The sequence below is a fragment of the Leucopleurus acutus genome (assembly GCF_964270905.1).
Source record: "Leucopleurus acutus genome assembly, chromosome: 16".
Classification (NCBI taxonomy): domain Eukaryota; kingdom Metazoa; phylum Chordata; class Mammalia; order Artiodactyla; family Delphinidae; genus Leucopleurus; species Leucopleurus acutus.
Window position 1 is genome coordinate 29130749 of NC_139158.1, and position 21728 is coordinate 29152476.

The 21728-nt window shown below is 44.3% G+C and overlaps 1 protein-coding gene across 1 annotated transcript in view; it reads left to right on the plus strand.

Annotated features, from left to right (window-relative positions):
- Window positions 1-1424: 1424 nt before the first annotated feature.
- Window positions 1425-21728, plus strand: part of ZC3H7A (zinc finger CCCH-type containing 7A) — a 34677-nt gene continuing 14373 nt past the window's right edge. Inside the window, exons 1-10 of the mRNA XM_082857758.1 lie at window positions 1425-1516; window positions 12872-12973; window positions 13988-14027; window positions 15654-15851; window positions 17033-17191; window positions 17429-17509; window positions 17605-17643; window positions 18295-18328; window positions 18815-19095; window positions 20454-20658. Of these exons, the coding sequence (XP_082713884.1) occupies window positions 12906-12973; window positions 13988-14027; window positions 15654-15851; window positions 17033-17191; window positions 17429-17509; window positions 17605-17643; window positions 18295-18328; window positions 18815-19095; window positions 20454-20658 (1105 nt within the window). The 5' untranslated portion in view covers window positions 1425-1516; window positions 12872-12905. The remainder of the gene's footprint in view (window positions 1517-12871; window positions 12974-13987; window positions 14028-15653; window positions 15852-17032; window positions 17192-17428; window positions 17510-17604; window positions 17644-18294; window positions 18329-18814; window positions 19096-20453; window positions 20659-21728) is intronic.

Consider the following 21728-nt stretch of genomic DNA (forward strand, 5'->3'; position numbering starts at 1 on the left):
AGAGAAATGCTTGTGCACAGAGGAAAGGCCATGTGAGGACACAGTGAGAAGGTGGCCACCTGCAGGCTAAGGAAAGAGTTCTTATCAGAAACCAACCCTGCCAACACAACACCCTGATCTCGGACTTCCAGCCTCCAGAACGGTGTGAAAATGAATTCTTGTTTAAGCCTCCAGGTCTGTGGTATTTTATTATAGCGGCCTGAGCTAGTACATCTAGTTTGTAAACCTACGTCAGCCAGACGACTGTCAGAGCCACCCAGCTAGTCTCCCAGCCTCGGCTTCACCTCTTGTCCCTCCTACCGCCCAGTCTCTGCACAGTAGTCAGAGAGAACTTCCTGAAATATAGATCACATTGTGTCACTCCCAATTCAGACTCATTAGCACCACACAGAAGAAACTCCGAATTCCAAATTGTGGCCCCTCTGTCACTCAGACCTTTCTCCCCTCAAAAACACCCACCAAAGAGGCCCCTCCTGTTCCCCAGGCTCCAAGCTCCAGCCTCAGGGTCTTTGCACTTGACCTTCCCTCTTCCTGGAGCACATGCCCCCTCTCTGCACGGCTGTCATCTTCTCAGATCTCCACCCCGCCCTCACTCATCCCACCTTAAGTGGAGCCCTCCCATCATGGTCTCATTACCCTGATCTAGTCTCCTTGGTTTTCACTGCCCGAAACTGTGTTTTTTTTTTTTTTTGCATCCTTGTGGGTTCCCACTGCCACCCCCCATCCCCTTATGGGGCAGGGACTCTGCCTTGCCCGCTGTTGAGCCCCGAGCACAGTTGGCTGTTGAAAATACAGGTGTATGAGGTGGCATTTGGGGGGCGGCGGGTCTGAAGGACAGGGGGCCAGGCCCTCTAGGGTCCATCACAGAGCTGCCGCGGAGCTCCGTGCTCCCCTTCCTCATCTGCGAGAAAGGGGACAACAATGGTTGCCCAGAGGCTCCACAGAGTTACAACTAGGAAAGTAGGAAGTACCGGATAAGGATTTGCTAAATAAACAGTATCTCGGGGAGGCCTCCCGACACCCGAAACTAGGTCAGTTCCATGTTAGACGCTGTTCTAACTCCCTGCTCTTCTGCCCCGGGGCCGCTGCCCAGAAAAAAACACCCAAGGCGCCCATTAATTTGAATTGCATCTCCGCCCCAATCAGTTCTCAGGATGGGTGCGTCCCGGAACCGCTTGGCCCTTTATTGGCTCCACCCCGCGGCCCCAGCCCGGCGGGGACCGCGCGCCCGCTTCAGGGGCGGCCCCGGAGCCCAGAGCCGAGGGTCGCCGCCGCCCGGCCCGACGTGGCGCCGCCACCGCCCCCGGTGCCGACGCTCGCGGGCGTAGCCAATGGCGGCCTCTCCCGAGCGGCGGGCGCGGCCTCCGGCCGCCAGAGGGCGCCGCGCGGGGGCAGCGGAGCCACCGGCACCACCGGTCGCAAAGGGAAGCTGCAAGCAAGCGCCCAGGCCGCCGCCGCCGCCGTTGCCCGCTCACCGCGCGCCACTGCCTGGCCCTCGGCGCGGCCGTCTCCGCAGGTAGGTGGGCGCCACTGGGCCCCGCCGCCCGCCTGGCCCGCGCGCCGCCCTGATTCCCCGTCCAGCGCCCCCGCCCGGCGCGCGCCCGCCGCCGCCTCGTGCTCGCGCGCGGTCGGTAACGGACGCCGGGCGGGGGAGGGGCGGCGCGCTTGGCCCCCCGCGGCGAAGCGGCGGCCCTAGGGGCGGAGGGCTCGGCCACAAAGGGCGCGCGGCCCCGGCGGAGGGGCGGTCCGAGCGCGCGCCGCCGCCCGGGCCCGGCGGGCGAGTCGACGGAGGCGGGCGGGTCCCGGTCCCCTCCCTCCCTGGGGGCGGTGCGGGGCTCACCCTGGGGGCGCGTCTCCGCCAAGTGGGGTGCAGAGGGCTGCCGCTCCCTCCGTCCCAGCATGTGTTTCCGTTGGCAAAATACCTCCTCTGGTTAACTAAAAAAAAAAAAAAAAAGATTCTTTTTTTCCTATTTTTTGTATCTGATTCGGTGATCTAGGACCCCTAATTCAGTACCTTGGGTTTGGGGGCGGGAAGGATGCTCGCGGGGCTCTTGGCTCGTTTATTTCGGGTTACTCCCCACCACCACCACCCCTTTTTTTTTTTTGCCCGGGGCGCACGTCTAGGACGCGCGGCGAATGGTTTCCTGTCTTATATTGTGGATACGGAGACGGCCGGGCTTTAGGTTTCTTTTCCCCACCCTTAAAGAATGAAGACCTGTCAGGTCTCATTAGGGTGAATTTCCTGTTGGGGACGGTCATTGCAGGGGTGTGGTCCAGCTGGAAAGCTCCGGCTGGTCCCGAGAGGTTGTGTCTGCACCCTGATTGGGTGAATTTTTCTGGAGTCGGGTACTTTCCCCGTCCCCGCATATGTAGTTAGGTATTTCAGAACCAAGGGTCTGCCTAAAGGCGATGTGAGCTGCCCAGGAAGGTGGCCACTGATAGCAAGGGACTCTTGAGCTCTTGGAATGTGGCTAGACCCAATGGAGATGCGCTCCCAGTGAAAAAGACACACCTGAGTTTAAACACTTAGTATGGAAAAAAAAGTAAAATACCTCATTCGTAATTTTTTTCTACTTAAATCGTACAGGTTGATATGATAATGTTTTCAACATATTGGGTTAATGCAAATATATTATTAAAATTAATGTCACTGGTTTCATTTTACTCTTTTTTTTTAACATGGCTACTTGAAAATTTAAAATTAGATATATGACTCGCATTATATTTCTATTGGACAGTGTTCAGCCAGAGCATCGGAATGGGGGCAGGGGTAGCTGGGAGCCTATGGCATCTGCTTATTTTTAACTGCTTTTCTGATGGCACGTGGCCTCCTCTCTCTTAGCCTGTCAAGGAACCCCCTGCTTCTTCCTTCTCACCCTCAACTGAACTGTCGAGCTGATTGCTTAATGAGGATCTTGTTCTAATTTGCAGAATAATTTAAATTAGTGGACAGAACTTTCTTTGTTGAAAAAAATGTCTGTATTACTGTGTATTGTAGTCTGGAAATAGTTGTGTAAGATTCGTCTCAGAATCAGATCATGAGCTATCAAAGCTGAATATTTTCAATATTTGAGTGTGTGATGCAAAGAGCATGTTAATTTTCAGGGCCTCTGCCACCTAAATGCCTTCCTCCAAGTTACTGTGGCTTTTTCTTGGGCGCTTGTCATACCCTGACCTACACTCTTTTCCCTTCCCAGCCCTCAGATGCTGTCAGTTTTTGCCAATAAATATGGTGGTTGTCAACCATATTGTCCCCTAATTCTTAATTTTGATTAACTGTAAAACTTGCCAGTTTGGGAGGGTTAAATCAATGTTAAGTGGGAGAGAATCAATTCCTATAAATCCTCAACTTTAGGAATGGTGAGAGTGACTTTTGGAAAGTTGTGAGCATTCCAATAAAGGACAAGGTAGAAACAATATGTCTGTATTCTGTTGCCTTGGTTACTCTAGAAGGGCTTTGGAGAGAAAGTATGATGTGTGGAGACGACTTCCAGATAATATCTTGAGGTGGTTTTTTTTGGTTTGTTTTTAAATGAAAATACTTTTTCTCCGGAATCTTAGGGTTGGAAGTGAAATTTGTTTTCTCCAAAGTGTGATGTGTTTACAAATCAAGAGGAAAACTTTAGATAGTATTTTTAGGGGGAAGAAATAGTAAAACATTAATCCAGAAGTTTAAAAGTTTATGCTTGTGACAATACATCTGTTTTATTTTTATTTTAAATTTTATTTTTTTAATTTATTTTTGGCTGTATTGGGTCTTCGTTGCTGCACACGGGCTTCCTCTAGTTGCATGGAGCGGGGGCTACTCTTCCTTGCAGGGTGCGGGCTTCTCCTTGCGATGGCTTCTCTCGTTGTGGAGCACGGGGCTCTAGGCATGCGGTCTCAGTAGTTGTGGCTCGCGGGCTCTGGAGCGCAGGCTCAGTAGTTGTGGCGCACGAGCTTAGTTGCTCCGCAGCATGTGGGATCTTCCCGGACCAGGGCTTGAACCCATGTCCCCTGCATTGACAGGTGGATTCTTAACGACTGTGCCGCCAGGGAAGTCCCAATACGTTTGTTTTAATTCATACACACATGAAGCATATTAAGTGGAGGTGAAAATTTTCTTTGATATAAAGAAACAAGGCCACCTGTCCTTACCAGGTTTTGCCCCAACAAGAAATTTGCTTTTTAATTTTATTATGAGTTTAACGATGTATTTTTAGTTAATCGATTACTATTAATTTCACATATCTTTCAAAGCTTTGGGAACCAGGTAATGGATGCAGTAAGAGAGAGGCAGAAATTTTTCTGTTTCACAAATAAGGAAGTGGAACCTTTGTATTTTATTAGAATACCTGAGTCTGGAGCAGGAGAGTAATCTGGCACTTCAGAATACCTCCTCTGCAGTCCTGGACGTGTCACTGGGCGCCCCTGGGCAAGCTGTTTGGAAGATTTCACATCTTTCTTGTTCATTCCTCCCATACAGTGTTCCTGTATGAGGTGAGATGTTCCCTGGGCCTTAGGAGGGCTGGGCCCTATAATGGGCACCTGGCACATGTTACTATATCTGACAGCAAGTTCAAAATGGATAGCTCGGGGGCGGGGGTGGGAGTGTGGCAAAAATATGAAATTTCCTTCTTGATGTCGTTTAGCACAGCCTTCATCATGGGGGTTTTGTTTTCAGTGAAAGGGGAAAACTGTCTCATAAAGTATCCAGTAGGAGTTTGAGTGTTCCAAGAAAGTGATAGAACATCTGTAATAATGTTTCCCTCCCTGGGTTTGCGGTCACTGAGGGATGTAATATATCCATGCGCTTTTGTAAGTATTACCAGAGTGCACGAACACTGCTGCAAGCTGGGGTGACAGGAACTTTAACTACTTTGCGTGCGTGTTTGTTTATGCCATTACCATGACAGGCTTGAGTCTGAGGGTAGCATTGAATACAGACTGGAAATTACAATTTTTCACTTGAAACTTAGGAATACCTTTTTAGGCAAAAATACAGGCACTGTGCCGCATTCCCTGGGTCACCTTCTCTGGTTCTGTGTGAAGATATCTCGGAAGTAAGGGTGTTTAATATTTATTCCTTGCATCTACACACGTGATGTTGTGGGCGGAGCATATTTCCATTCAAAGCTCTGGCCCGGGAGTGCTATCCTAACTCTCTGTGTCCACACCGTGGACACCCTCTGCTTGTCTGAGTTGCTTTAAATCATGTCCCTTGCACACGTCATCGTGTGTGCCTGCTTGTGCAGAGGCGTGTGTTTGTCCTGTTCCTCTCGAGTGGCTTTGACGTGCCCACCTGTCTGTCGCAGCTGCATGTGTTTTTCAGAGCCCAGCCCAGGGCCAGCGTAGCTGTGCTCAACCTCCTGGCATGCGCGGTGCGGAATTGCTCTGTGGATAGGAATTCAGGCTCGGAGCCAGCGTGGCCGGCTCGGCCACTTCCAGGCTGTGTGATCCTGGACTGTGCGCCACTTCTCTGTGCTTCCGTTTCCTCTTAAGTACCTACCTCGCAGGGTTCTTAGGAGGATTAGATGATTTAATATGTGTAAAGAACTTCGAACAATACCCGGTGTCCACTAAGAGGCTTCAGTGTTAGCTATTATTTCCATCTCTACCGGATATTGTAGTCACATTTTGTTTCCTTGGTGTTTTCTGATAAGGGGAGCTAGTTTATGAAGTTACCATATAAGGCCAAAATTTCACAGTTTAGCATTTCATGGTTTAGTGATAGCTTTGTACTGGACTTCACTATAATGGGTTCCACCTAACAAGTACGGAATAAATATGTAAGGAATTATACTGGAGAACCAGGGGACCTTTGCTCCTGTAAAGCTTCAGAGTGAGTAAGGAACTTAAAATCAGCTGGTTCCAGAAAGGTGATATATGTTCCAGCTTGCAAGAGTTTAGTTAATTGAATGAAATTCCTATCTGAGTTTCTGGCATATTTTATTTATTTATTTTTACTGTTCAAAGCTCCCACCCCCATCTCTTTTCCTTTTTGTTTAAGGAGAAGAAGGTGTGGCTGACTTGCTTTTCCCCTGTTGGCAATGAATGAAACCCTTCGCCGCACTCCTTGAGCTGCTTACGGTTTCAGGTTTTTCTCTGTCACTGTCTCTGGTTGATTCCCACCCTATTGATTTACTCCCTGCTTTGCTCCCTAAGGAGGTGGGGTCCACCTCAGCCGGCCCTGCTGGCCTCTGGTCACATCCTCTTGGCCCCGTCCTTTGGTTTGTCACGCTTGCCTTGAGTGAACAGCTGTACCAGGTACTTTATACGGAGCGTCGTCTTTACGCTTGGCCACTTCATTCATTCTTCATTCAAGTTTTCATTGACTTGGACCCAGAGAGTGTAAGGTGATCAGGACTAAGAAAGATAGGGGGCCCCTGGAAGGGAATGATGGGGTGAGAGTGGGGTGTGGCGACAGAGTTGGGGGGGAGGGACGGCCTTTAAAGCTGACACTGAAGCCAAGACTCTGGGGTGAAAGGCCCGTGCAGATCTGGGGAGAGTGTCGTGGCCAGAGGGAACAGCAGGCACGAGGTCCCAGAAGCACAGAGCCCTTGACTCATCCCAGGAACCCACAGGAAGAAGGCCAGTGCGACGGGCTGGGTGAGGGCGGCGTCACAGGCAGGAGTCTAGATTTGATTCTGGGTGCCCAGGGGACGCCAGCAGAGGATTTTTAAGCAGGGCTGCAATAACCAATTTGTGCTTTTAAAGAGCATTCCTTTCAGTTTTGTGTGGGAACTGCATGGGGGAGGGGACAGTGGAGAGGATAGGGAGCTGAGAGCAGAGGTGGGAGAGGAGAGTATTTCGACATCCACCTGCGGCTCAGGCGGAGGTGGCAGAGGAGGCTTGAGAACTGACAGATTTGGGGTGTCCCGCGTGTATTTTGACGGTATCACTGATGGAGCCTTTGTCGGTGGATTGACTGGATGTGGTGAGAGAATGGTTTCCGGTTTGAGCAATTGGCCAGAAGGTGGTTTTAGTGCTAAGAAGGTAAGTTTGGGCAAAAGGTTAGTCTTGGGAGGAGGGCATAGGATTAGGGGGCATTCTAGTTAAAAACGGTGAGTAAAGGTCACAAACTGACCCAGAATTTTGTATGCGCCTTATGAATATCAGTGTAGGATAGAAGGCCTTTTTGTAAATGGTGTTTGGGCAACTGGTAGCTATCTGGGAGGGAAATACACACACACACACACACACACACACATATCCAGTTTATGAAAAAAAAATTTTTTAATGGAACAGTGAGAATAGTAGAAGAAAACGTGGAGAATTATTTTATGATCTCAGAGTGGTGCAGGCATTTCTGAGTATGTCAAAATCCAGAAGCCATAAAAATAAGTATTGATAAACTCAGCTACTTAAAAATAAAACTTTTGCTATCAAAAAGTACCAAAACTGGGACTTCCCTGGTGGCACAGTGGTTAAGAATCCTCCTGCCAATGCAGGGGATACGGGTTCCATCCCTGATCGGGGAAGATCCCACATGCTGCGGAGCAGCTAAGCCCGTGCACCACAACTACTGAGCCTGCGCTCTAGAGCCCGTGAGCCACAACTGCTGAGCCCACGTGCCACAACTACTGAAGCCCATGTGCCATAACTACTGAAGCCCGTGCACCTAGAGCCCGTGCTCCGCAGCAAGAGAAGCCACCGCAGTGAGAAGCCCGCGCACCACAATGAAGAGTAGCCCCTGCTTGCTGCAACTAGAGAAAGCCTGCGCGCAGCAGCAAAGACCCAATGCAGCCAAAAATATATATATATATATTACCATAACCAATGTCAAAAGATTGACATCATATTGGAGAAAATAATAATAACATCACAAAGGACTGCTTTCCTCAACACATAAAGAACTTCCATAAGTCAGAAAAGCCCAACCTGGAAGAAAAATGGGTGAAGGAAATGAAACAGTTCATGGAAAAGGAAGTGCAAACAGCTCTTAAATCTGAGGAGGTGTTCGGCCTCACTAATGATAGACTAGAACAAGCAGGACCCCAACCACAGTTGTCACACTGTTTCTCGTCTCCCTGACAGTGATGGAAACATTTGATAATTTCTTGGTGAAGGGGTAAAATAGGAACCCTCGTGCACTGGTGGTGGGTAGGGTCATTTGGTAAAGCTTGGCAGTAGCTGGCAAAATAAAGAAATGTACATACCCTTCCTCCTACGGAAATTCTTTGAAGATATGCATATATGAAATGTTCTGTGTACCTGGTGAGCTTTTAAAGATTGGAAACAACCGGAATGTCCGTGACTAGGGGGCTGGTGATGTTATGGGGCAGCCATATCACAGAGCACATTGCACGGCTGTTAAAGGTAATGCAGCTTGATACGTGCTGATATGGACTGACCTTTAAGATATGAGGTACCAATCGAGAAAAGCAAGGTGCAGAACGCGTTAGGAGCCCCAGTTTGTATAAAAAATAACGTATGCACAGGATATTTTTAACTCTTTATTTTGAAATAATTATAGACTCACAGGAAATTGCGAAAGTCGTATATAGAATCCCATGAACCCTTCATCTGCTTCCCCCAATGGTGCCATCTTACCTAACTGTAGTGCAATAGCAACGTCAGGAAAGTGACATTCACATAATACTGTTAACCAGACTACAGACCTGACTCAGTTTTACATTCACTCGTGTGTGTATGTGTGCGTGCACGCCTGTGTGTGTGTATCTATGCAGTTTTATCCCATGTATAGATTCATGTAACTACCGTTACAATCAAGATACAGCTGGGTTCACACAGTGTCTTTGTCAGGACACAAAAACAGATTGGTGACAATGGTATTGATTGATTGCCTTCACAGGGCAAATGGGTGGTTGAATGACAGGGTTGGGAAGGCGACATTCCTTTTCACTGTCATAATATTTAAACTCCTGCTCTCCGAACAGTGTGTGACGTCTGGACACCCAAGTAGAACTACCAGGTAGAGGGTATCTAGCAAGCTCTGCCAGGGGACAGACGTCGGGAGTTGTCAGACCCTAGATGAGTGTATTTAACATCTGGGCAGAGCAGGAGGTCCCTGAGGGGAGAGGGTGCCTGGGGGAAGGGGGTCTGATGACGCCCCAGGGCCCTCACGTTTAGAGATCAGCTGGAGATGAAGCCCCTGTTTTGAGGAGACAGTGGACACCTGTCATGTGCTGCTGAGTTTGAAGAACGAAAGTGATTGTTGGATTAACTTTATCATACTTTCTCACTTGAAAATTGAGGCCAGATTTTGTTGACTGGATCTGAAAATAAGATGGTATATAAAGCCTTTATCGTTTTCTTTTAAAATGAGATGGGGGGGTGGGGAGGCTTTATTTCACAGGTAAAACTAATGTATGGTGGAAAAAAAATCAGAACAACGATTCCTGGGCTGGGGGTGGGGCAAGGATTGGCTAGAGAAGGGGCCTGAGGGAACTTTCTGGAGTGACAGTGATGGTGTGCCTCACCACCGGGGTCTGGGTTACATGAGTGTATCGTTTGTTAAAAGTTGCCTTAAATTGTGTGCATTTTACCTTAAAAAACTGTAAATAAATGTGGAACCCCAGGTAATGATATGTATGCTGAAGCGTTTAGTGGTAAATTATAATTGATGTCTGTTACTCAGTTTGCAGTTTACCAAAATTGGGTTGGTAGATGGACGGAAGTGTGGGCAGATGTAATAAATATAGCAAAATATTAATTGTAGGATATAGGTAGTATAGAGATATATGTTGTTCATTGTAAAAAAAATTTGTGTGTAAAATTCTTCATAATAAAATTTAGGGGGAAAATCTACAGAACATGAAATGCCCTGCCATATTATATTTAGACATCACCTGATGTTATGTCCTCAAATCTTTAAACATTTAAAGGAGGCATGGTATTTCATGCTGCTAAGAATCCGCGTCTTATTTTCTCTTAATCACTTGCTTGAGTTGTCAGCTCTCTTCCACCTGCCCTTTGTCCTTAAGAGGGCAAGGTTCAAGGTTTTTCGAGCACTTTCTGGGGGAATAGCTCTAAGGCTCTTAACTTGGTGGATTATCTTTACCCCGGAGTTCCTTCTGAGCCAACAGATTTACTTTTTGAGTGAACCTCAAACTGATTCCCCACCCCACCAGACAGGGGTTGGGAGACATGTGTCCCTCACGGAAGGAGAGGGGATGCTTCTTGTCTTTGGCTTCACTTCTTTTCTCCCAGTCCCTCTGGCCTGACCGCCCTGGACCCCCAAGTGCAGCTCTGGGTGCCTTTGAGTTCTAAGGTTCTGACTCTGTTTTAAGTAAAATGGAAGAAAAAGGCTGGGTGACCCGGTAAGTCATCTTTCTAAGGAAGGGCTCAGAAGCTACGTAGAGTTCTTTTTTTTTTTAATATTCTTTTTTTTTTTTAAACCCCACATTTGTTTATTTATTTATTTTTGGCTGCGTTGGGTCTTTGTTTCTGTGTGAGGGCTTTCTCTAGTTGTGGCAAGCAGGGACCACTCTTCATCGTGGTGCGCGGGCCTCTCACTAATGCGTCCTCTCTTGTTGCGGAGCACAGGCTCCAGACGCACAGGCTCAGTAGTTGTGGCTCATAGGCCCAGTTGCTCCGCGGCATGTGGGATCTTCCCAGACCAGGGCTCAAACCTGTGTCCCCTGCATTAGCAGGCAGATTCTCAATCACTGCACCACCAGGGAGGCCCTGTAGACTTCTTTTAATACTTTATTTCTTTTCCCAGAGATCATTTGTTTACAAGGTTAAAAAAAAAAAAAGTTTTAAAGGTTTGCAGTGAAAAGACACTGTCCCACCCCTTTCCCTGAACCCCTGGGTTTCTCTCACTGCTGTAGCTTTCTGTGATCCCATCTGGAGCTATTTTGTGTATACACAAACAAATATGAACATATACCCATTTCCCCTTTTAAAATAATAGAACAGGGTCTTACTGTGGACACTTGCACTTTGCCTTTTTTTCCCTCCAGCACAGTTTATTCAACCATTTCCTTTTTGACAGGCATTGAGTTAATTTCCCATCTTTTTTCTCTTAGAAATAGTGCCTCTTTAAAGAACCTTGTAAATATTCATACATATGAATTAAACAATTTTTTATTATGGAAATGGCCAGACATGTTCAAGTAGAAGAATGAACCCCACATACCCTCCCCTCATCCAGCTGGAGCAGTGTCCCATGTTTTTGCTACTCTTGTTTCATGCTCACCCATTTACCCCCCTTTAAGCTAGACTATCTTAAAAACAAATTCCAGAAACAATGCTGTTTTACTTCAGTATAATGGGCTTTTTAAACTTTTAATTCTGGATAATTTCAAACATAGTATTTTAAGGCAAATACCAGGTACACATGTAAACAGTAATACTTCAATAAAGTAACCAACTTTTAGATACAAGATCAAAATATTTAGAACTGACAAATATTTAAAAGACAAAAAGCAAAAGCTACAAACTTCTAGTTATCAGATAAACAAGTGCTAGGGATATAATGTACCATGTGATAAATATAATTAACACTGCTGTATGATATATATGAAAGTTGTTGAGAGAGTAGATGAGCTCTCATCACAAGGGAAAAAAATTTTTTTCTATTTCTTTAATTTTGTATTTATATGAGATGATGGATGTTCACTAAACCTATTATGGTCATCATTTCATGATGTGTGTAAGTCAAATCATTATGTTTTACACCTTAAGCTTATGCAGTGCTGTATTTCAATGATACTCTCAATAAAACTGGAAGGAGAAAAAATAAAGGACAAAAAGTATTAGCACCAGTTATGAGCCTCCAGGGTATTCCAGCCTCCCTCCGCACTCTACACTTTGAAAAAAGGTAGACTTAAAAATAAAACTTGCTTACAAATGGTAAGCAATAATGAAACGAAAACATTTCAGCTCTGTACTTGAAACATGGGTGCCATTTCCCTGTCACGTGGGTCCAAGTACATGGTTTATGTGACACGATGTCCTCTCAGCATTAGCTCTCAGTAGTCCTCATCCAGGGGTGACTGTGTGGACCCCCCAGCCCCTCCCCACCCCCGCCAAGGGGCATTTAACAATATCTGGAGACACTAGTTTGTCACAACTGAGGGGAGGAGGTGCTCTACCTCCTCTACTGGCATCCAGTGGGTAGAGGCCAGGATGCTGTCGGCACCCTGCAGGGCACAGGACAGCCCTCCGTACCAGAGAACTATTTGGCCTGAATGGCTGAGGTTGAGAAACCCTAGTTGAGGACATTGGGAGACGATGTTTTATCCGAGATCTCTTCTCTGTGGTTCTCCCGTTGCTTTCTGAGAACTGCTTAATGAACGTCGACTAGTCAGGTTAAATACTCACAGTGTGGACATTTGCCAGTGTTACATCGAAGGTAAACCCTTACCTTCCAGAAAATTCCAATTAAAGTAACTTCACTTAGATCCTTATTCTATCAGTTGTACGAAGAAGGATTGTTTCAAAAAACACAGATAAGGTTTAGACTGTGCTCACAAGGAAGTCAAAACCCCTCAGAGGCAAGCGGACGTGAAACCATTTTGCTTCTGGAAAGCTTCCAGAAGCAAAACAAGGCCAGAACTGTTCTCGTGGCTGCTTCCGTGTGCGTAGAGACAGACTGGGAACAAAACCTGTCGTCGAAGGAAGGAAGGTGAAATGGGGAGAGAGAGATGACTTTAGCGTGGGGATTGTTCAGGAGGGGCCTACAGCGTCTGCGCAGCTGTTAAGTGGAGAGAGCAGAGTGTGGAAGCCCTCTGCTCGCGGCGCACGAGACGGTGGGGACCACAGACACAACTCAGGTGGTGTCCTCGGCGTCCAGGACCCTAGTCAGGGCGGTGGAGATGGACGTGTCCACAGCTAATCGTGTGACAAGACCTAGATTATGGGTGTTTTAACTGGGGTCCAGGAGCCCCGTGCCTTGTGTAATTTCTTGCCTGTTTCTTTCCAGATTTCTCCTTTAGAAAGTGGATGTGTGGGATAACATGTCCAGTGTGTCCGAGGAGAGAAGAAAAAGGCAGCAGAACATTAAGGAAGGACTACAGTTTATACAGTAAGGGCTCATTGCGTGCCTCATGTTCTCGTCATGGAGTAACTCCTTTTGGTGTGGCTCTGCACGTAGCAGGGATTAGGAAACCTTTAGTTATGTTTCAGAAGTCCTGTTCTTTTGGGTTAGAAATTAGATATTTTTGTTCCAGCAGTATTTTCTGCTCTTGGACATTGATTTCTTTGTGTTTGGAACTGGATCTTGCTGTCGCTGATTTTTAGGGCTGAAATCCTTAAGTATCCTCTAAAAATGTTAGACTGAGGAATTTGAACCTAATCTCATAAGAACAGTTCTGATGAGTGAAAATCAACATCTGTCAGCACACAGGGCTTTTGTGATCACACTCTTTCTGTTAAGAAGCTCGGTCTCTAACTGGCCTTCATGAAGCACGTCAGTGACAGGACCACAGCCCGGGTGGCCATGTCCAGGCAGAAAGGCCTCTTTGTCCCTCCTGGGAACCTCTGTTCTATAGTAAATTGAATCAAATAGTACTAGTGGTTCTATGCTATTTTAAAACTTTTTCGGCATTTGAAGAATTAGGCTGTCTTTAATTAGGAGTAGATTTGCAGGGAAAATGTTATACTTAAGAAAATACAAAGGAATAGTTTTAGATTTTTTTTTCATGACTACAGTTATATGTGAATAATGGTCATAAAGGAGAAGTAGGTCTTTAAAATGTGCTTTGAACCAGTGGTGAGCTCATGAGAACCTCAGTTTTTTTGTTTGTTTGTTTGTTTTTTTTGTGGTACGCGGGCCTCTCACTGTTGTGGCCTCTCCCGTTGCGGAGCACAGGCTCTGGACGCGCAGGCTCAGCGGCCACGGCTCACGGGCCCAGCCACTCCGTGGCATGTGGGATCTTCCCGGACCGGGGCACGAACCCGTGTCCCCTGCATCGGCAGGCGGACTCTCAACCACTGCGCCACCAGGGAAGCCCGAGAACCTCAGTTTTAAGATGACTCCTGGGTGAACAAATCCTGATAAGAGCCTGATCATCAGAATTGATTTGTTTCTTCTTCTTAGGTCACCGCTGTCGTATCCAGGAACACAGGAACAGTATGCGGTAAGGACTCAGGGAAGGTCTGCTTGAGAACTCCACAAGTAGCCTGTGAACTGCCACATGTAGCCTGGGTTGGCAAACCCAGATGTGGCCCCCTGTCTGTTTCATAAATAAAGTTTTATTGGAACACAGCCACACCCATTTGTCAATGTGTTATCTGTGGCTGCTTTCACGACATGGTGGTTGAGACAGAGACCTTATGGCTCACAAAGCCTCAAATCCCTACTCTCTGGGCATTTACAGAAAAAGTTTGCTGACCCGTGTGTATATAAGACAACGTTGTTTTTTTCCGGCGTACTTGGACAGTTGCCCTATTTTTTCTTTTCCCTATTAGTGTAGTTTTGAATTAATTTCTTTTGAGCCCCTTGACAATTACATTTAGCCTTTCATTTCATCGAAAATGAGGGGGACAGAATATGCTGAGAGGGAGAGTGCAGAGTATCTTCTGTTCTTCCTTAGAAGAGAAGTTGTAACAGAAGTAAAGAGGTAACTGGATAATTAGGGGAAAGAGCTAGAGAGGAATCTAGTTAGTTAGAGAGAAAGCCCAGCTGACTGGGTCTTGGACCAAAGGCCCTCAGTTCTGCAGACTGTTAGTTCCCCTGTGGCTTTGCATCTCTGTGGGTTTTGGTGCTACTGAATGTCACTCCTTTCTCTCTGCCTCCCTCCCTCCCTCTCCGTTCATTTCAGTCTCTCCCTTCCTTCCTTCCTTTTCTCCAAACAGACGTAGAACTGTAAAGTATGAGGACTAGCAATCACATGGAGCAATCCTTTCATTTTACAAACGTGCAGTTGGGGTCCAGGGAGGTGAAACGGCCTGTCTCTCAAGTCACCTCAGCTGTTAAAGGTTGATCTGGACAGTTTTCTTTATTACTTTTATCAGCTTAGATGTGAATTCGTAAAATGAGACAAAGAAGAGCTGAATAGGACTTTGATAGGAAAGGACTTTTAAAATCTTAAAGCAATGATAGAAGTCCTGAAGGAGACTTAAGAACATCTGCCCCTACCAGAAGAGTGTGTATACTTACACAGTAAGAAAAAGGTTTGCCATCCCCTCCCCATAAATCAGTAAATGACCAGAACATTTACAAAAGAAGAAACACAAATGGTCCATAAAAATGTGGAGAAGTTCAACCTCGCTGGTAATCAGATACGCAAATAAAAAAGGATACCGTTTCTCACCTAGAAACGTGTAGAGTTTATGTGTGCATGCTCACGCACGTGTGCACACGTGTTGGTGGAGGTGCTCTGAAGCAAGCCGCTGTAAGTATTCATTGTTGTTGCCTTTTTGGAAGACAATTTAGAAATACTAGTCAGAAGCCTTAAAATCCTCGTTCCACTTGTAGGAATTTAACCCAGGCACAGAGTTGGCAATGTCAGCAAATATTGACAAGGTGTTTTTGCAGCACTTCTCTTAATAATGAGACATTGAATTTTTTCTTGGAAAAAGCAAGCAAGATGAAACACTAGCTGAAATAGCAGTGACTTGGCCTGGACTTGATCATTTCTTACAACAGTGCTTCTTGCTCTGTCAAATTATTTCCTCTGAAGTTTTAGATACGAAAATTAAAATCTGCTTACACTCTGACTTGTTCCTTTAAGGGTTTCAAGTGGTAACTTTCTTTTTCTTAGGTATATTTACGTGCTCTTGTGAGAAATCTTTTTAACGAAGGAAATGATGTTTATCGGGAACGTGATTGGAACAACTCTGTGAGCCAATATTCAGAAGCTTTGAGTATAGCTGATTATGCAAAGTCTGAAGAAATTTTAATCCCTAAAGAAATCATTGAAAAACTATATATAAATCGTATTGCTTGCTATTCTAATATGGTGAGTTGTGGGTTTTTTGTTGTGTTTTTTTTTTTTGGCAGTATGCGGGCGTCTCACTGTTGTGGCCTCTCCCGTTGCGGAGCACAGGCTCCGGACGCGCAGGCTCAGCAGCCATGGCTTACGGGCCCAGCCACTCCGTGGCATGTGGGATCTTCCCAGACCGGGGCATGAACCCGTGTCTCCTGCATCGACAGGTGGACTCTCAACCACTGTGCCACCAGGGAAGCCCGAGTTGTGATTTTTAAAGCAATGTTTCTAGAGAGAAAAAAGGTTTTCAATAACATAGTATACTGGTGAAAGTCAGTTTCCTAGTTTCAGTTTATATGAAAGATGTATTAACTGCTTTTAGAGTGGCCTCAAGCTTTGAAAAATCAGCTTTGGCCAAATGCTTAGGGATTTAAAAATAATTTGTTTCTTAGATACTGGTCCTTGGAGATTCCCTTTTGAGTATGGCTTTTGGGGGGGGGGTGTCTGCTCATAAAAAAGTCAGCCTAGGAAGATACAGGTGTTCACAGATGGGTACAGGGTACCCATCAGGTATCTCTGCTGACAGTTTGCTTCTTAGTCAAGATTCTCTTAGGAGCTTTTTTTTTTATAGCACAAAACAGTAGTTAGCCTTCAAAAGAATTAACACAAGCTCTTCACATGTCTGAACTTAGAAAGCAATATTTTGATGTGCTTATAATTTTCACTATAGACATTCAGTAAAATTTAACCATGAATTTAAGAAAAGTATCCATGCTGTCACCTAGTCCTTTGCTAACAAGTATTCATTGATGATTTGTTTTCTATAGTATATTCCTCCTCAACTAGCTGCTTGGGAGTTATATTTCCATTTAACATTTTAATGAGCTCCAAAAAGGGGGTAGCTACAACTGGGAGGAAAATAGGACAGGCGAGTGACACATGGGGGCCTCAGCCATACCTGGAAAGTTTTATTTCTCGAAGATCTGGGGTATTTTATGGCCAGATGTCTGGGTGGTGGTTACATGGGCAGCCACGATATTCTTTCTACTTTTGTGTATTTGAAATTTCATAATGAAAATAATTTTTCAAAAGACAAATAATACCACTAACTTTCAATTTAAAGGAAGAGTCTGAATTTGTTTCCATTTGCAAGGAGACATCATCACAAGACGTGGACTGTTTGATTGCTAACTTTATTTGGTCTTCCTCACCAGGGTTTCCATGATAAAGTATTAGAAGACTGTGATACAGTCCTCAGTTTAAATGCCAGTAACTGCAAAGCTCTCTATCGGAAATCTAAGGCTCTAAGTGATTTAGGAAGGTACAAAGAGGCTTATGACGCTGTGGCAAAGTGCTCCTTGGCAGTGCCTCAGGTATGGAATTTATGTTTTAGTTCATTCATTTACATCATAACCATTTTATTGATTCTGTGTAGAGAAATGGCCTTAAAATGTTACATCTTCCAGCCAGCCACCCACCTGCTGCAGTTGGGAATAATTGCCCATAAAACAAGTGTCTTGACAGAGTATAAGTTAGAACTGTTTTGCCTCTTCGTCTTTACAGTTAGTAAATATAGCCCTCCACTAATCATATATTCTCACTTTTTTCAGGATGAACATGTAATAAAACTAACTCAAGAACTAGCTCAGAAATTGGGATTTAAAATAAGAAAAGCATATGTTAGAACTGAGGTAAGGTGGAGTTCTCTCCATAAGGTATTTTTTTGTTTTGTTTTGTAGCTTGGAGTCAGTTCTGGTTTTAAATTAGCTTCTTAATTTTCTTTCAGCTCTCACTAAAAACAGTTCCTGGGGATGGGGCTACAAAGGTAAGGTTATTACTCTTGTAAGAATCGTAATAAAAAAAAAGAAGAAGAAGAAAAGATAGAAGCATTAGTAGTTTTGTTTCTAATATTTTTGGTTTGTGTCTATTTTGAGACCTTTTTATTCCTCAAACACAAAAGTGGCCAGCGCTTCCTGCCCTAGAAAAAGAAAACAAACAACTCAAGTAATATCTGTTACTCTCCATCAGCATTTCCTGAAGGCCAATGGAGCATTTTACAGGATTTTAATAGATGTTAGGTTTTATTAGAAAAAGTGGGTCAGGGCCACATACTAATTTTAGGAGTCATTGGGTTAAACATAATTAACAAGTTGTTTTTTAAAGGTAAGTGTTCTTAGAGCTGTGACTATGCCACTGTGAGTTGGGGAGAGAGTGGTGGCTAGACTAGTCCCTCTGGAACTAGAAGGCTCCTGACTATCCTTCGAGAAATACTGGGCCACAAGAAGCAAGTGCCAGTAGGCCAGCACCGTTTAACGCCATGTATTACAAAGGTTTACATGTTTTGTTTATTTCTGTCTTAATTGGAAGGAGGTCAAATGTGAGAACCTGCATTGCTCTCTTAGAGTGAGTTTTATAGCTTGCTTTATGGTTTAGAGTCCTGAAAATACTATGATCTATTATTTGGTTTAATTTCTAGGCTTTGAACTGTTCTGTGGAAGATATTGAGCCAGGTACGTTTTCACACACATCCTCTTAATCTGAAAAGTGCCAGCCTTAGACGTTATGTACATTATAGTGTTGTCAAATAAGATTGCTGTGTGGTTATTAGTATTAAAACAAGAGGAACTTCAGAAACCACCTCTGTGCCTCTGGATGTGCCAGTGAGTGAGTGACAGTACTGGATGTCAGTGAGCAGTCTTTCGATACCCGCTGTGGCTTCACCACCCTCTAGTAGCTCCATCCAAAAGGGGCCTAGGAGTTTTGAGAAAGAAGGAGAAGTTTTCACAAGTCAATATATCTATTCCTGTGCAAAACAAATTATTTTTAGGATTACTTGTACTCTTTTATTTGAATTGCTTTCACTGTTGTATCTATTTATTTTTATAATTGCTTTCATATTTTCACCTAGCTCTTCATTTTTTCTGTTGTTGTCTATTAACACTAGTATTACATAGATACACTGAAAATAAGTGAGTACATGTCCATCCACGTTACAGATTTATTAACTCCGAGGCAAGAAGCTGTTCCTGTTGTTTCTATACCTGCATCCAGTTTTTCTCACCAAGTTGGAAATGAGCTGGCCTCAGTTCCCATTATGCCCTTAACTTCTATTTTGCCACTGCAAGTGGAAGAGTCTCTGCCATCGACAGTGTTGGCAAATGGAGGAAAGATCCCCTACAGTATGCCGGAAGCATTTTTAGATGATGGAGATATGGTCCTTGGAGATGAAATAGATGACCTCCTTGATTCTGCACCTGAAACTAATGAAACTGTTATGGTAAATTTCAGTGTGACTCCTTTCTTCTGAAGGCAGGCTTTTTTTTTTTTTTAACCGTAGTATAACCTGCTAGATATTTTTAGTATTGACTATAGAGTAAGCTTTGGGTTTCTTGAAAATTACTTTTGTCGTTTTCCAGTGGTAACTGGCTAATTTGGTCATTTCTTTAAATAAAAAAGGGAAGCATGCTAGGAATCACATATTATGGAAACGGTAAATTTAACTTTCTGACAAAGAATAGGCATTTGACATGTAAGGCAAAATGAATTCATGGATTAAGGACTTCTCATTCCTTAAGGATAATTCTGTAACCATGTATCATAAAGCAAGTGTCAGCAGACTTTGGTCCACAGGCCTGATCTGGCCCGCTGCCTGTTTTGTATGGCCCACGGACTAAGAATGGCTTTTAGATTTTTACATGGTTGAAAGAAAAAATAATAATAATAATATTTGAAGACACATGAAAATATTTCATGACACTGTAGTAACAGAGTTGACTAGTTGTAACAGAGACCGTGTAGTCCACAAAGCCTACAATATTAATATCCAGCCCTTTATAGAAAAGTTCACTGACTCGTGCCATGAAGTATATTAAAATAGTGGCAGCAGTAGGATGATGATGTGGGGGGGAAACTCAGAGCTGGTTTCCAGGGTGGGTGAAACCAGCAATGTCCCCGTGGAGCTGACAGAGAGAGGATGTAAAAGGCAGACAGATGGGGGGTGGGTTCCTACCACTTTGATCTTGGGCAGGTTATTTCACCTTTCAGTCCCTCTGTTTTCTCATCTGTACCGTGGCAGCCCTAGTAGGATACATCTCAGAGGGTTAGGAGGATTAAATAGATGGTATATGATTTATCATAGTATAAGGCTCATGGAAGCTCTCCAAAAATCCTTGCTCTGTGGGGGAGGGGCAAGGTAGTGTTCCATTTGTTCTTGTGAGGTTGTACATTCACATCTCCAGAAAGATGGTCCCCACTTTTCCAGGCTGCTCCAGCTCCCTTCTCTTCAGGACCCTTCCTTCCACTCCAGCCCCACACACATCCTCACAGTTCCTCTTTGATGAAGCCAGCTCTCACGTAGGGAATCCTAAGGAAGTTTTGAAAATGAACCATGAACGTCTTATTTGGATGACAGCAATATTAGACATCACATCTCCATCCTTTTTAAAAAGTAGGCTTGAGAAGAAATCAGCTCTGTAGCTTGGATTCTGCCACTGAGTCTTGATACTGATTTCAACTTTGTTATGTAACAAAATCACCCAGTGAAGTAATTCGTTTTTATATGCTGATATTAAAAGCAGTTTGGCCCGCTTGGAACTGAGTTTCATGGACTTTAATCCGGTCTTGTTTCCTCTCCAGCCATCAGCCTTAGTCAGAGGCCCCCTCCCAACAGCCAGCGTCGCTCCGAGCATCCCCTTCTCAGCGTCTCTTTTGGGCGCCTTGCCCATCGGTGCGAGGTACGCGCCTGCACCCTCCTTCTCGGAGCTGTATCCGCCTTTGACTTCATCCTTAGAAGATTTCTGTTCTTCTCTAAATTCATTTTCAATGAGCGAATCCAAACGAGGTAAGACTCGAGCCACTTATATAAACAGTTACAGTTCATTTTCTAAAAAAGACAATTTGGTTTGACTGTTGTTTAACTAACTCCAGATAGTTGGTACTTGAATTATTTTTATTGTAGCTGAAAATACATTGTAGTTCTAAAATCTAAACCCTCCTGTTTTAAATTCGCCTGGACTTAACTGTGCCATTGTGGAGATCAAGAATCAAAGCCCTGAGAGTAGGAATGTATGTGGCACTGGTTTTTTTTATAGGATAGTTTGTTAAGCTGGGTGTCTATTGTTTTGGGGGGTGAAATGACTTTTAATGTGTTCTCTAAAAAAGGGATACCCCATCTAAAGGGTCTTAAAGACAGGTTATCCTTTTAAATTCTGAACTAGGCAAATACTTAGTTAAGACTAATTTAAAATCAGTGTTTAAAATGATAATAGGTCCATCTATTTTAGGCTTCATCCATTGAGCTCAGCAAAGTATGCCTGGTGCCTTAGTTTTGCAAGGGATTGCTGAGGTTTTGGCCTGACTCCTGTTTCTGTAATCCTAGGCTTAATATATACTTTAAACAATAACAATAAAAATCTTCATATTTTTGTGAGGCTTTGTTATGGTTAAAGGGATAAAAATCAAAATAATTGATTTAAAGATTGACAACTGAAGAAACTAAAATTTGTGGGAGACAGAAGGGCAGAGAGAAGGTAACTGAGTGGTAGACTAAGAAAAAGAAAGTAATTGAACTTTATTGATTTTCTTAATGTTATGATGAATTCCTGCTTCATATTTTCAAAAGGAGAGTCTCCTTTCCCATTTTGAATACGAATTATTTTCTTAGTCTTTTTAACAGTCCCACTTGGTAGGCCCTGCCTTAGCTTATGTCTCTGAAAATCACTTTTTATCTAAATTTGTTTGTCTAAGGGTTATTTATGCCCTTGGTTTCTAGAGGAGAGGAAAGGCTCCATAGCCCTCTTTGGTGTCAATCATGAGCAAGAAAGCTTCTTGGAATTGGGATGGGAAAATAACGTGGGAAGCCACAGTTAGCTACTAAGCCCTGATGTTCTTATTACATGATTAGAATGAAAA